This window comes from Buteo buteo, chromosome 16 (assembly GCF_964188355.1).
Source record: "Buteo buteo chromosome 16, bButBut1.hap1.1, whole genome shotgun sequence".
Lineage (NCBI taxonomy): Eukaryota > Metazoa > Chordata > Aves > Accipitriformes > Accipitridae > Buteo > Buteo buteo.
Genome location: NC_134186.1, coordinates 3628402 through 3640617, shown reverse-complemented (window position 1 = coordinate 3640617; position 12216 = coordinate 3628402). Strand labels below are relative to the sequence as shown.

At 39.4% G+C, this 12216-nt stretch overlaps 1 protein-coding gene across 1 annotated transcript in view; it reads left to right on the top strand.

The window, feature by feature from the left end:
- The window catches only part of MYOM3 (myomesin 3), a 29330-nt gene continuing 17114 nt past the window's right edge, over positions 1-12216 (top strand). The window contains exons 1-14 of the mRNA XM_075047427.1: positions 1-136; positions 2315-2449; positions 2602-2676; positions 3365-3524; positions 3776-3933; positions 5073-5168; positions 5805-5893; positions 9120-9164; positions 9380-9520; positions 10503-10664; positions 10940-11081; positions 11174-11373; positions 11696-11749; positions 12080-12207. Of these exons, the coding sequence (XP_074903528.1) occupies positions 2343-2449; positions 2602-2676; positions 3365-3524; positions 3776-3933; positions 5073-5168; positions 5805-5893; positions 9120-9164; positions 9380-9520; positions 10503-10664; positions 10940-11081; positions 11174-11373; positions 11696-11749; positions 12080-12207 (1557 nt within the window). The 5' untranslated portion in view covers positions 1-136; positions 2315-2342. The remainder of the gene's footprint in view (positions 137-2314; positions 2450-2601; positions 2677-3364; positions 3525-3775; positions 3934-5072; positions 5169-5804; positions 5894-9119; positions 9165-9379; positions 9521-10502; positions 10665-10939; positions 11082-11173; positions 11374-11695; positions 11750-12079; positions 12208-12216) is intronic.

The following is a 12216-nucleotide window of genomic DNA, read 5'->3' as shown; positions in this document are numbered from 1 at the left end:
CCAGGATGGGCACTCAAACATGGGGAACATTCTTTTGGGGAGAGTCATTCTTAGTTGCCATCAACAGGGAGAAGGAAACGCTCCTTTGTCCTTTCTCTTTCATGAGGACAGGCGCTCTCACTGTAGTCTTCACAGGGTGAGTTTGGTTTATCTGTAAATAAACTACTGTTTATAGCAAGATTTTATAAGATCTTCATAGCAGCATCAGCTACTTTGTATGATCACTTTATTTGAATTGCACTTCAGAGATAAGACTGTGGTTCATGATTGTATCTGCTTTGAAGTGTCATTACTGTTTTTCCAGTGTTGTTGTTATGAAAATACTGGTTTACTTCATGTTTTCTCACAAGAATCTATTCTGGTTTACTGGTCTGTTTAGAAAAAAATATATAATTGGATTGAAAAGTGTAGGTTTAGCAGATCAGAACTCTATATCTTTACAATAAACACTAGATTATAAAGCACTGAAAATTTTCCAGGGAAAAATAAAAAACATTATATAGCAAAAATTAACCTGGATCGGTAATTATTCATTAAAATGGAAACAAAGATCTGATGCCCAGTAGTCATTCTGCAGCTGAAATAGTCCAGAAAAGAGTAGTACTCTATGAAACTACAAAGATATATTTTCCATAAAAGCCTCTTTTATTTTCTCTTTCTTATACTTGCCAACATTTCTTTGTTTCTTCCAAAGTTAACATCTACTGAGGGAGTATTATCATGATAATTCTGTATTTTCATTTGCATTTTGGGATATTTTGCATCTACCACAACAGCTCTGCTTTTCCATACAACTGTGCTTTTCCATGGACTGTTTTTTAAGAAATGTGTTTACATTAACAGAAAATTGTACTACTAGTAAAAGCTGAGGGGTTTGTATTTTTTATCGTTTTAGGATTAGAAAGCAGTAAAACTAAAATCCAGGTACAAAATTTGTCAAGGGAAAGTTTTAATAATGGAACATGAGCTAGGGAAAGACTTACAAGTATGTTTGAACAAATATTATTCAGCAACTGCTACGCTTCCAAAGCTGCTTTTATAAAGTAACCTAAGCTCTTAGAACTTGAAAATCCGAACAGTTTAAGGATTGTGCTGTACATTTCTGAACCAACTGCAGGACAGAATGATATAAGGAGGGATACACTTTAAAAATTTATTTTTGTTTAATGACCACTCATTAGTCAGTGCCTAAAAGCAACACTCTTATTCCCAGAGAAGAGGCTGCAGCGACAGCCTAGTTGTTTAGCAGCTAATGCAGGAGATGGATGGGAGCCAAGAGTGCTGATGTTTGCTCCCCATGTTTCACCTGTAGGAGAGGGATCTCTCTGGGAAGGCTTCTCTGATCAGTCTGGGCAAAATCACGCTGTTTACTGAACAAATCCTTTAAGGCTAACATTTTGAAGGATACTGTTTTCTCCATGATTTATCAACCTTTTTCCAAGACCGAAGAAGAAACAACTGATTTCTCAGGATGCACTCAAAGGACTGGATAAAGCATTATCCTCTTAAAGTACTGAACTATAACTGTTCTTGTCAGCAGCCTAGATACGCAGATGGGAATACAGGCTGAAGAAGTGCTCTGATTCGGTAACAGCAACTGGAAATGGTTAGTTCCAGAAAATCCAGTTGGATTCTCCAACTACCACAGACACCAAGTGATTTCTGCACAGCAGCCTGTGTGTTGGTTGAGCAGCATTGCCTTATCTAACCCCTGGCACATCAAGGCAGGGGCTGAGCGTGGTGCGATCACAACCTCGGTGGCAGGTCACAGGCTATTTGGCATCATAGCTACCCCTGCAATATAGTTTCCAGACTAAAAATCTGCTTATTTTCTAAACTTTTCCTCTGTATCTCACCATCTGATGTTCCATACCATATTTTGTCCCTAATCTTCCATGTCCCTCTGATCTCCCTTCTCATGATGCTCCTCATTTGTCTGCATGCTATATTGGGGGTCTGATCTAATGGAACTCCCTGGAAGAATATCCACCAGATTTAGAGCGTAAGATCAGTCCTAGGAAAGCAAAGATCAGTCCTAGGAAAACAAATCTACCTACAAAATGCTGCCTACTTACTGTTCTCTTACATGTTCAGCTGCCTTTAAAGACTTACCAATTTCTTCATCTCATTCAATTTTTCACAGAAGCATCACGAAACAAACCTCTTTCATAGTTTGAATGCCAGAAGTAGTAGTATATGAATTTTCATTCACAGCCCTTGAACGTCAAAGCAAAACAAGGACTTAATGGTAACTTAAAGAGATTCTGTTAAGGAGTCTTATTTAAAAGCCACTTTATGTTTTATTCTATTCCAGCAAGAAAGTTCATTTTTGATTTCCCAGCATGGGAACCCAAACCTTCTTCCACCACAGAGAGGAGGAGCAAAAAGAGGAGAGGCAACAGAGCTTGCAAATGACCTCCACAACTAGAAAGAGAAAGTTCAAAACCAGGTAAGCCACAGAGTTAGGGATAGGCCGAGTAAATCAGGTCCAGACAGGACTTTCTACACTCGGCACTGAGCATTCACAGATTTGTTGAATTTTGAGTTTATGAAACTATGGAACCTTGTCTGGATTCTTTTATGTGTGTCTGCCTTTGGAAGTGAGGAAGAAGAGACTTTCAGCCTTTCAGACTTATCGATAGCATCTGCCCTTGCCTTGACCTCCGAAATACCACAGTAAGTCAGAAATCATTATAACTCAAATACAACCATTGTATGCAACATCACCTCTGTATATAGGGGTCACAGTTTCCAACTCATTTTGTCAGAAGCAAAAAGAGCAAGTTCAATCAAGAGGTTCTTCCTTTAAAAAGAAAAACACCAGCCCTCAGCTAAAATGCAGGAAACAAAACTGTATTGCCTTGGTACATGTGATAATGAGTAATATTGCCCTGCTCACAAGCAAGGGCTTAAGAGAAACCAGATTTCATAGGAATAAATGGAAAATAGAGTCAGATTAATAAATTAATGGTAACAGATGGAATTCCCCCTCTTTCCTAGAAAATCTTGGCAATCCTGCTGTCCATCCTTCCGTGACAGCTGAACAACCTAAGTAGTCAGCAACATCCCTCCTTCCTTTAAACCTTCTCCCAGTTCCCTGCCAGGAATTAAAAGTGGTCAGATAGTGGGTCCCCTTCTTGTGCCATTAAAGTATTATCTCTCATGGTAGTACTGCTGGTTCCTATAAGGCAAAACTGCCTGACATTCACACCCATACTTACTGCATGCAAGCTGATGTTTCTGTCCTTAACACTTATTATGATTTAACCAAAAATGTGTGCTATAAAACAACAACAAAAAAGACCAAAACAAAATAAAAAGCATTATCCTAACTTCTGTTGGCTTTTATCATCCTGTGTTCCAGGGATTACAAGATAAGAAGAGAAGCTGCCATCCTAGAGCTAGAACAGAGGGGGCAAAAGAGAATTCTGTTTGGGAATGACATGGAAAAGTTGGAAGAGGAGGTTATTCGGCTCTGCAGACTGCTGCGTGTCAGAGCTGACCGCAGGGCCCTTCGGAGGAAGGTCAGATCAGACATCTCTATTGGTTGCAGAAGTGCCAACAGGATTAAAATTGCCAACACTAACTAGCATTCTGGAGAGGATACTAAACCTAATCAGGCGTTAGGACAACCTCAAAACCATTAGAAATAAGGACAAGGCCTTGTACTCCTGCCACTGAAGCATTATCACACATGTCCCTTTTGTAAAAGAATTTGTGTAATTAGAACATAATCCCTTTCTATTGCCTTTATTTAGTCTATCCTTGTCTGTAGGCTGTAGAAAAGGCACGTGCAGAGAAGGAATATATTGAGCTGCGTTCTGGGCGACCACCTATGTTCTGGATCCCCCTCAGAGTACATGCAGTCTGGGAGAAGATGGAAGTGAAGCTGGCATGTACAGTCCTGGCTTCCCCACCGCCGCAGGTTACTTGGTATGTCTGTTGACAGCAATGACTCATGCTGCCCACCTGACTAACAGTCTGTGTGCGTTTCAGGAAGCAACCAGAGGAGTAACATCTGTGTCCTGCTAGAAAGAAGGAAGGGAGAGCTTCAGAAATTACAGAAAACACTTTCAATTCTCAGGTTCCACTGTTAGGACCAGTAAAGACATTAAGTATTCAGTGGGCCATGGAGGCACTGGACAGTCCTATGGGGCTCCTTCTGTGATAGGACTGATATTCATGTAGATTTCCCTGCTTCCCTTGGTGCTGTCCTCCGTCCTGCAGGCAAACTTGGGATTTAAGTCTTGGAAACCAGAATCTATAGCCAGCACTAAATCACCGCACACATACACACCATCAAGGCTTGGCTACCTTGGATACCATGCAAGTTTTAGCATTAAACTGCTTTCACTTCTACAATTTGTAAAATACAAACCAACTCTTTCATTTACTCAGCTTTGCGTATTTACCAAACGACAGGAGAGGAAATGTTACGTACTGGGCCTGACTGCAGCATTTACCATTAATGACAGAGGGACAGAAATTAATGAAAGATCACCTCAGAAAACAATTTGCAGTGTGTACTTTGATCAGTTTGTTAAAGTGATTGATCATTCCTCCCATGGAAGGTTTGAAGTATGCAAACATTTGGATTACTAATGACTTTGTAGGCAGTTAACTCTGCTACTGTCAGAGCTCCTGATGTCCTGTGTCCTTCCAGAACAACCTCTTTGAATTACTCAGAGAGCAAAGAGAATATGAACCTCCCACAGACTCCCAGTGAACACAAAGAAGCAAGAGACATCTGCTCGAACTCCCTCACACAAGCTGCAAAGCAGGGAGCGTAAACTGAGGAGGAAGCAACAAGCCAACACTAAGCTGCCTGTAGGCAGTCTGCAAGCAGCCCTAGGGAAGGAGCACACGTAGGACTATGGGAGGGGATCTAGGTTAGCTGCAAGGCTGTTTTGGATTGATGTGGGAGACCTGTAAAAGAGTGAATTGTGTCTATTCCTCTTTTCTGTTGTGCCTCTGTTGTGTTTGACATGGTTAATTTTAAAATAAAGTATTAATTTTACCAGTCAATTTCTCCATCCTTTCCTAAGCAGCATGTTTCCTTTGTGTTCAACTAGGTATAAAAATGGAGTCCGTATTGATCCTCGCCTAGCCCCAGCAGGAAAATACAAAATAAAAAACAAGTTTGGGATGCTGACCCTGCACATCAGCAGGTAATGTATGTGCACTTGTCTGAGTTGTTTTTTCAGTTGAGTAAGACCTGCTCTCCTGAAACTCCCAGTTGTGTATGCTAAACAAAAAAAGATAATTCTTCTGGAATCTGATCCTGCTTGACTTTAGCGTGTAGTGTCTGAGCTAAACCTTTGCCATTAGGAAACAATCTCAACAGCAGTTCATGAGGTTTAAAAAAATCTTTAAAAAAATTTAGAGCCTTATTTATCTTTGCTGCTCTTTCTAGGCATGGCCTTTTCTCATTCAGGGTAAAGCCATGCACATTAGCAGCACTTTACAAGCAGACATACCAAATCAATGTAATCAGAATGACATTAGTTCAACTCTGTGAATTATACATGTGATAAAGATACATGCATAGCTTCAGTGCAACCAAGTGTTCCACCGGGCTTTTGCTTGTTCATTACTTGAAACATTTTGCTTCGGGGTATCAAGAGAAAAAATTTACCATTAAGTATAAGAAATCCTTGTAATTGAAAGGAAAAGTAGGTTCTTAATGAAAAGCAAGTACCTACTTCTAACTTCTGGGATTAAAGGGGAATGCCTTTGAATTTGTCTTGTGAAGTATGAAGAAAAACTGAAAGCTAAAAAGGAGGGGAAATGTTTTTTTTTTCCAGATGCTCCATGGAAGATTCTGCTGAATACAGTGTTGAAGTTAAGAATCAATACGGCGAGGCTTACTCATTTGCTACAGTGCTTGTCAGGAGTAAGTAGAAAATGTTCCTTTGGTTTTAATTTTCAAATTCTTTATATTCTTCAAAATATTTTGAATGCTATACATTATATCATAGGAAGATACAAGCACTCTGGAAAAACAGAGAAAGAAGTGAGCATTCTGTTAATAGGAGAGGAGAATTTCTCTCAGTTATTAGTGAGGAGAAAGCACAACTGGCTAAAATAATCCTTAGCTACCACCAACCAATATGTATATAGCTGATATAATGGCTTCTCTTTCTCAGTCACTTCTGGACTCAGGCAAAATCTTTCAGATTCCATACGGACACAGCTGTCTTTCCACTGTGCTAAAATTGTACTAAATTTAGGTACTTATTTCTTCTGGACTGATACGAAACAGCCATACAGTTAAATGCATAACAGGCTTAGAAAGAGTCTGCTGCATTTCTAAAGATAAGCAAGAAATTGGTTAACAAGTACTGTGGCTTTCAAAGGGATCTCTCAGTGCAATATTGCATAGAATACCATATTTCTCTCTCAAATCAGTAACTATCAAGAGGAAATACAAGATTTTTTCTTTAGTCTGTGCTGTTCTTAAAATAACTGATGTAGACTCCATAGATACACATTCTGCACAAGCCAAGTCCAGACATATGATGAAGGAAGTAAACTACCAGTACTTAAAAAGGGAAATTATATTGAGCTTTAAGAAATACGCAGTGCAGTCTTATAGGATCATAGTTTAGCTGTTCACATTTCATATATATATATACACATATATATAAAAAATAACAATTTTATCATAAAAAGCCTGAACAGAATAGACCTACAGAACTGTAGACAACTAAACACTTCAGTGGGACTGACAGAGTCCAGGGTGTTATTCAAACAGTAACAGATGAATAGGAAGGGAACAGGTTTGCTTTGGACATATTACCGGTAATGAAGAGATGGGTTTCTTCAACTGATTGAACTGCAAAGCCAGTTTGAACTATTTTTCAGACAGAATAGGTCTTCTTTGGTTTAGATAGCATCTTTCTTGTTAGTGTTTTAATATATTCTTGGCTCTGTCATGGGTTATGTTATTATACTTCTTCTTTGCATGCCATATTCCGATCACATCTGAATACTGTTTGGGGATACATATGCATACAGAAGAATGTGACTCCAGAATTGTAATAGAAGTGTATTGTTTATGATATCTTTCAGATCCTTTAATTAAACAGTGTCAAAATTCAGCATATCTGGAAATATGCAGCACACATTTACCAATTCTAAAGGGACATGTAAAATAGCCCAGAAAACATTCATTTGCCAGCCTTCCCAGATTCCTAAATTCCCCTCACCCTAATGCAGAAATACAGAAAAAGTTACCAAGTGTGCAATGCTTCTCTTCTATAAAGATTCTTATAGTATGTCCAGAACTCAGGAACTGGGCCTTTGCCATAAAGCAGAAGCAGCTGTCTGAAAAAAAAATCCATGGCAATAATCACATACTCCTCCCAATTCCCACCAGAATCTTTAGGATCAGAGCAGGCATGATGATAGAATAAGGGCTGTGGTATATCACAGAAAACCTTGGATGAGACTGCTCTCTTCACCTCTAAGTGCCTGATTAAACTGTCCTTCATCAGGTCTAATCAGCATTTCAAACAGCTTGCAAACATTGTCCCTTGTGATTGCGGGTGAGAGGCCCACATGGTTCTTTCTCCCTTGACCCTGTCTAATGCCATCCCAGTAACATGATTCTTCCTTTTGCTATTTGCATTTAACATTCTGAAAATAGAGACTACACCAAGGCCTTAATCCTGCCTCTACTGGAAACATTCCTCATCCCCCAGGCAGGCCGATGGCATCTCTTCTCCTGGCCCCATGCCGTCTGGAATGCCCTTGATGCAAGGGGAGGGTCTCCGGGATCTGTGGTTCCTACAGCAGAAGTTGACTTTCCTTAAAGACATCACTGTGGGTCTCACAGGACCTGGGATGAGGCTGTGCTTTACCTCTTGTGCTTTCTATTTCTTACCTCTACAGCTATTAACACTCAGTCCTCATCTTTTGCTTATGAGTGAGCTCAGTTACTGCCAAGCTTCATTCATTGAAAAAATAGGCATTATTTTATGTACATTTCTTGCAACTTATAAAAATAAGAAAAGAAAGTATCTCAATTTCATCTTGTGTTAAGTGCATCAGTTCTTAGATTTCAGCTCCAAATAATTTCATTTTGTGCTGTGATGCCAGCAGTTCTCACAGGCTAGATCAGGTGAAGCGGGCCAGTATTCACATATGATGCCTCCAAAGAACCCACAGCTGTTGAAACAAGTGATTTGGTAGGGGACACACTTGCCTCAGCTCCAGGAATTACCTCAGTGTCTCAGGACAGAAGTCCCAGTCACTGGTAGTCTTCAAGAATGCCACATTATCCCCTGGGAATGCTGTTTAAACCCAGAGGTTTGGCCAAATTCCACTTTCAGTAATGTTTATGACACCAACACTTTTTTCTTTCCTTTTCCATGCTGTATGTGGCAATGAGTAGCTGTCATGCTCTATCTCCAAACAGGGACATAATTGAAGCATTTCAGTTATGGGTGATCCTAGATTGCCATGCTTCTAATTTGGACAGTACCATATTGGTACACTTATATGACAAAAGTTGTAGCTCCCTGTATGCATGCTTTTATTCAGCATAACCTTCCTAGTGCAGCTTAAAAAGACAGAAGCCAAACTGAAAAAAAGCCCTCCTTAGCTAAGAGTAACTATGTGCACATGAGCATTTAGAGCAGTATTACTGAGAATCACAGAATCATAGAATCGTTTAGGTTGGAAAAGACCTTTAACACCATCAAGTCCAACTGTTAACCCAGCACTGCTAAGTCCACCACTAAACCATGTCCCTAAGTGCCACATCTATGTGTCTTTTAAGTATCTCCAGGGATGGTGACTCAACCACTTCCCTGGGCAGCCTGTTCCAATGCTTGACAACCCTTTTGGTGAAGAAATTTCTCCTAATATCCAATCTAACTACTTATACTAGTATAGTCATAAGAACAATTTCCTATGCAGACACATCCTCAGTTGTTTGTGAAGGTCATCAGCTGCCAAATGAATTAATGTTTTGCCACATGGTGACACTTTGAAGGTTCACATTAAGAGCTGGTTTGAGGGAAAGGCATAGTTTGCTGAGTATCATTGTGTGTTTTTGAGGGGAAGATAAACACTGGCATGAGATTTGCTAAATGTATTTTCTTCTTGTGTTATAGAATATTATGGAATGGAGTCGGGATTTGATTCAGAAATATACAGAAGTGAGTCAATAATTGTTATTATTATTTATTTTATTTTTATAACCTAAAGCGATTTGATTCTTTTTCTGTGAGCTATAGCTTTTCATATTAGCTTGACTGCACGTGAAAAGTGCAAGGCTTAAGAACCACGCTAAATATATGATAATAAAAATACTACAAGGAGGAAGGCTCTGGGAATTCTCTTTATCATGCTGACTGTTACTCTTATTTCATAGGATCCCTTATGGCCAGAGAGGCAGATTTTGCTTTTCCACTGAAACCCTTATTTTCAAGAGAAAAGGAGCCTTTCACCCTCTCCTGTTACTTCTCTTCTGATTTACTTGAACACCAACGAGACATTACCTGGTTCAGAGATGGTTTGTATGCAACAGCTAAGTTTATATACATATAACTATGTGAATATACCATTTGAATTCATAGCAGTGATCTAATATTCACAGAAGAGAATTAGAACTGAGGATTCTTGAGCTGGTCTCAGCTCTTCTCAAGCTACAGATGTCATTATTTAATTTGTACGTTTTCCTCATTTGTAAAAGGATGATACCACTAAAATGTTTTGGAGGTAATGACATTTCTGCTTGTAGGAATAGTTTAAGAGCCTTAGTTCTATACAGTGAAAGTGCCAAGCATTTGAAAAGCCAGTGGTTCTCTAGTGAAAAAAACACTTTTGGATATTCTGTGTTGTTCTGCTGGCAATCAAGGATGTTGTGTTTAGCCAAACTGGTAATCTTTCTGTGCTATTAAGTTTTGGAAAGCAGAAGCAACGCAGTAAGACTGCTCTTGCCATTCCATCACTTCTGCCAGAATCAGCTGTGAAAATAGTAGGACCTACTGAGTTTTAGTGATTTGAGGAGAATTTGGGTAGACTTTGTATCTCAGACCCGATAAATATACACAAAGTGTACAGTATGCACCATTCCATTTTCTTGGTTTTGAGCACCACTTGGACAAAAGATCCTGCATGCTGAGTAGTAATGTATCCTCAGTTAGAACTGGCACAATATTTGGCAGACTTCAGAGCATCCCGTTACCTGGTGTGAGGATTATCCTTTACTCACTAATTCATCCAAATTTATTACTCTTTTTCACTTAGACCACAAGCTCTTCAGGACAAGGACCATGCTTTTTGCTCTGCATTTGTGTACAAAGGGAACAGAGAGGCATACCAACAAAGTAGGATCAGAGTCCATGACTATAAATCGGAGGCATAATAATAATATAAGGAGTGTCTTACAGATCCCTCATCTTGCTCTGTGTTTTTTTCTTTATTTGGAAGTATGTCACTCCTCACTCAACCAGTTCAGCTGGAGTTCCTTTACCCCTTCTCATGCTTCACAGGTGAGTTGCTGCAGAACTCAGAATGTCGGGAACTAAAGTACCAAGACCGGGAGGCTTCTCTGACCGTGTCATGTGCTTACAAAGAAGATGAAGGATTCTACACTATCCATGTCCCCTCACTGGATGGATATAAAGAGCAGACCACTTATGTGTTTGTTAAAGGTATAAGCAGGATTCTATCCTATTTAGAATAAAAGCTCCTTTCCTAATACCTTGGCATAAAGGAATTCACAACCTCATACACAAGAAAGTATCTCCCAATTTTGTGCATGGATACAATTATCAAAATGTCCAAATCTTATTTTCAGTAGTGATTTAGGTATTAGAAAATATGATTTGTATTACTGGGATGTAGGCCCTTAAAATTAACCTATTGAATGAAAATTTTGGTACAAAGAAGAAAAAAACATAACCGCTATCACTTGGTGTTTCTACAGATGCTGCAGCAGAAACAGCTGGTGCCCCTGGATCCCCACTCAACCTGAAATGCCATGATGTAAATAAAGACTGCTTGATTCTTTCTTGGGTAGCGCCCAGTGATAATGGAGGAAGTCCGATCCTGGGATACTATATTGAAAGGTCTGTATGTTAATCATCTTTCAGCAAAAAAAGCTCACGATCATGTTGTGGAAAAACCACGAAGGAACTCCATGGGCTGTGTTTCATTTCAGGTGTGTTGCTGGGTCAGAGGATTGGGTCCCATGCAATGACAAGCCTGTGAAAACCTGCAGATACCCTGTCTTGGGTCTTGCTGAAGGACAGACATACCAGTTCCGAGTAAAGGCTGTCAATAAAGAAGGCATCAGTCATCCTTCAAAAACCAGTGATCCAGTTACAACATATGACCCCAGCAAGGACAAGAGAGTGACAGGTTTGTACTAGAAACAGGAAAATTTGCTCCTTAAGTACAACGCAAGGCTGCAGATATAACTGAATGCAGTATGTCCAGATTCTCCCCATTCTCACAAATATCATTGCAACATACTGCCACACTGCCTTTGCTGAACCCACCTTAGTACTACTATTCTGAGCAGAAAAGGATCAAAATACCAGTTACGACATTTCACTGTATGTGTAATGAAATGTATATAATTATGCATATAACCAAATGACACAGTCCTGGGCTCTGTCTTTCTTGACAAGCCCCAAGCATCTTCTCTTAGTGGATAACATTGCCCTGTTTGACATTGCAGTTATTCCATATGACGAAGGCAGGACAATAGAAATTTTCAAGGATGACCTGGAAGGTAAGTTCAAATTTATACTGAGCCATTCTCTCAGAGTGGAATGATTGTTCTACAACAATGAGATCTGTAATAACATAACTCTGGAGAAAACACACTTAGGAAAATATATGGTGAAATATCATTGTAAGCTGCACAAGGATCAGAAACTATCCTAAACAGCACAGCCTTTTATAATAATCTCGGTTTGCCTCTATGTCCCCAAAGGGTTTAAGTCTCCTCCTTTATATTGAAGAATCTTACTTTATAGTGGGAAAACATAATCCATTGTAAAAGAACTTTTTGTCCTTGCCAAGTTATAACTAAAGCATAGCTTATTCTGACTTCCCATAGGACATATTAAAATTCCCTTGCCACCCACTAATGTTCATGCAAGTGAGGTCAGAGAAGATTATGTAGCTTTGGCCTGGGACGAACCAGATCCAAGAGGCAGAGAGCCCCTGAATTATTATGTGGAAAAGGTAAGAAAA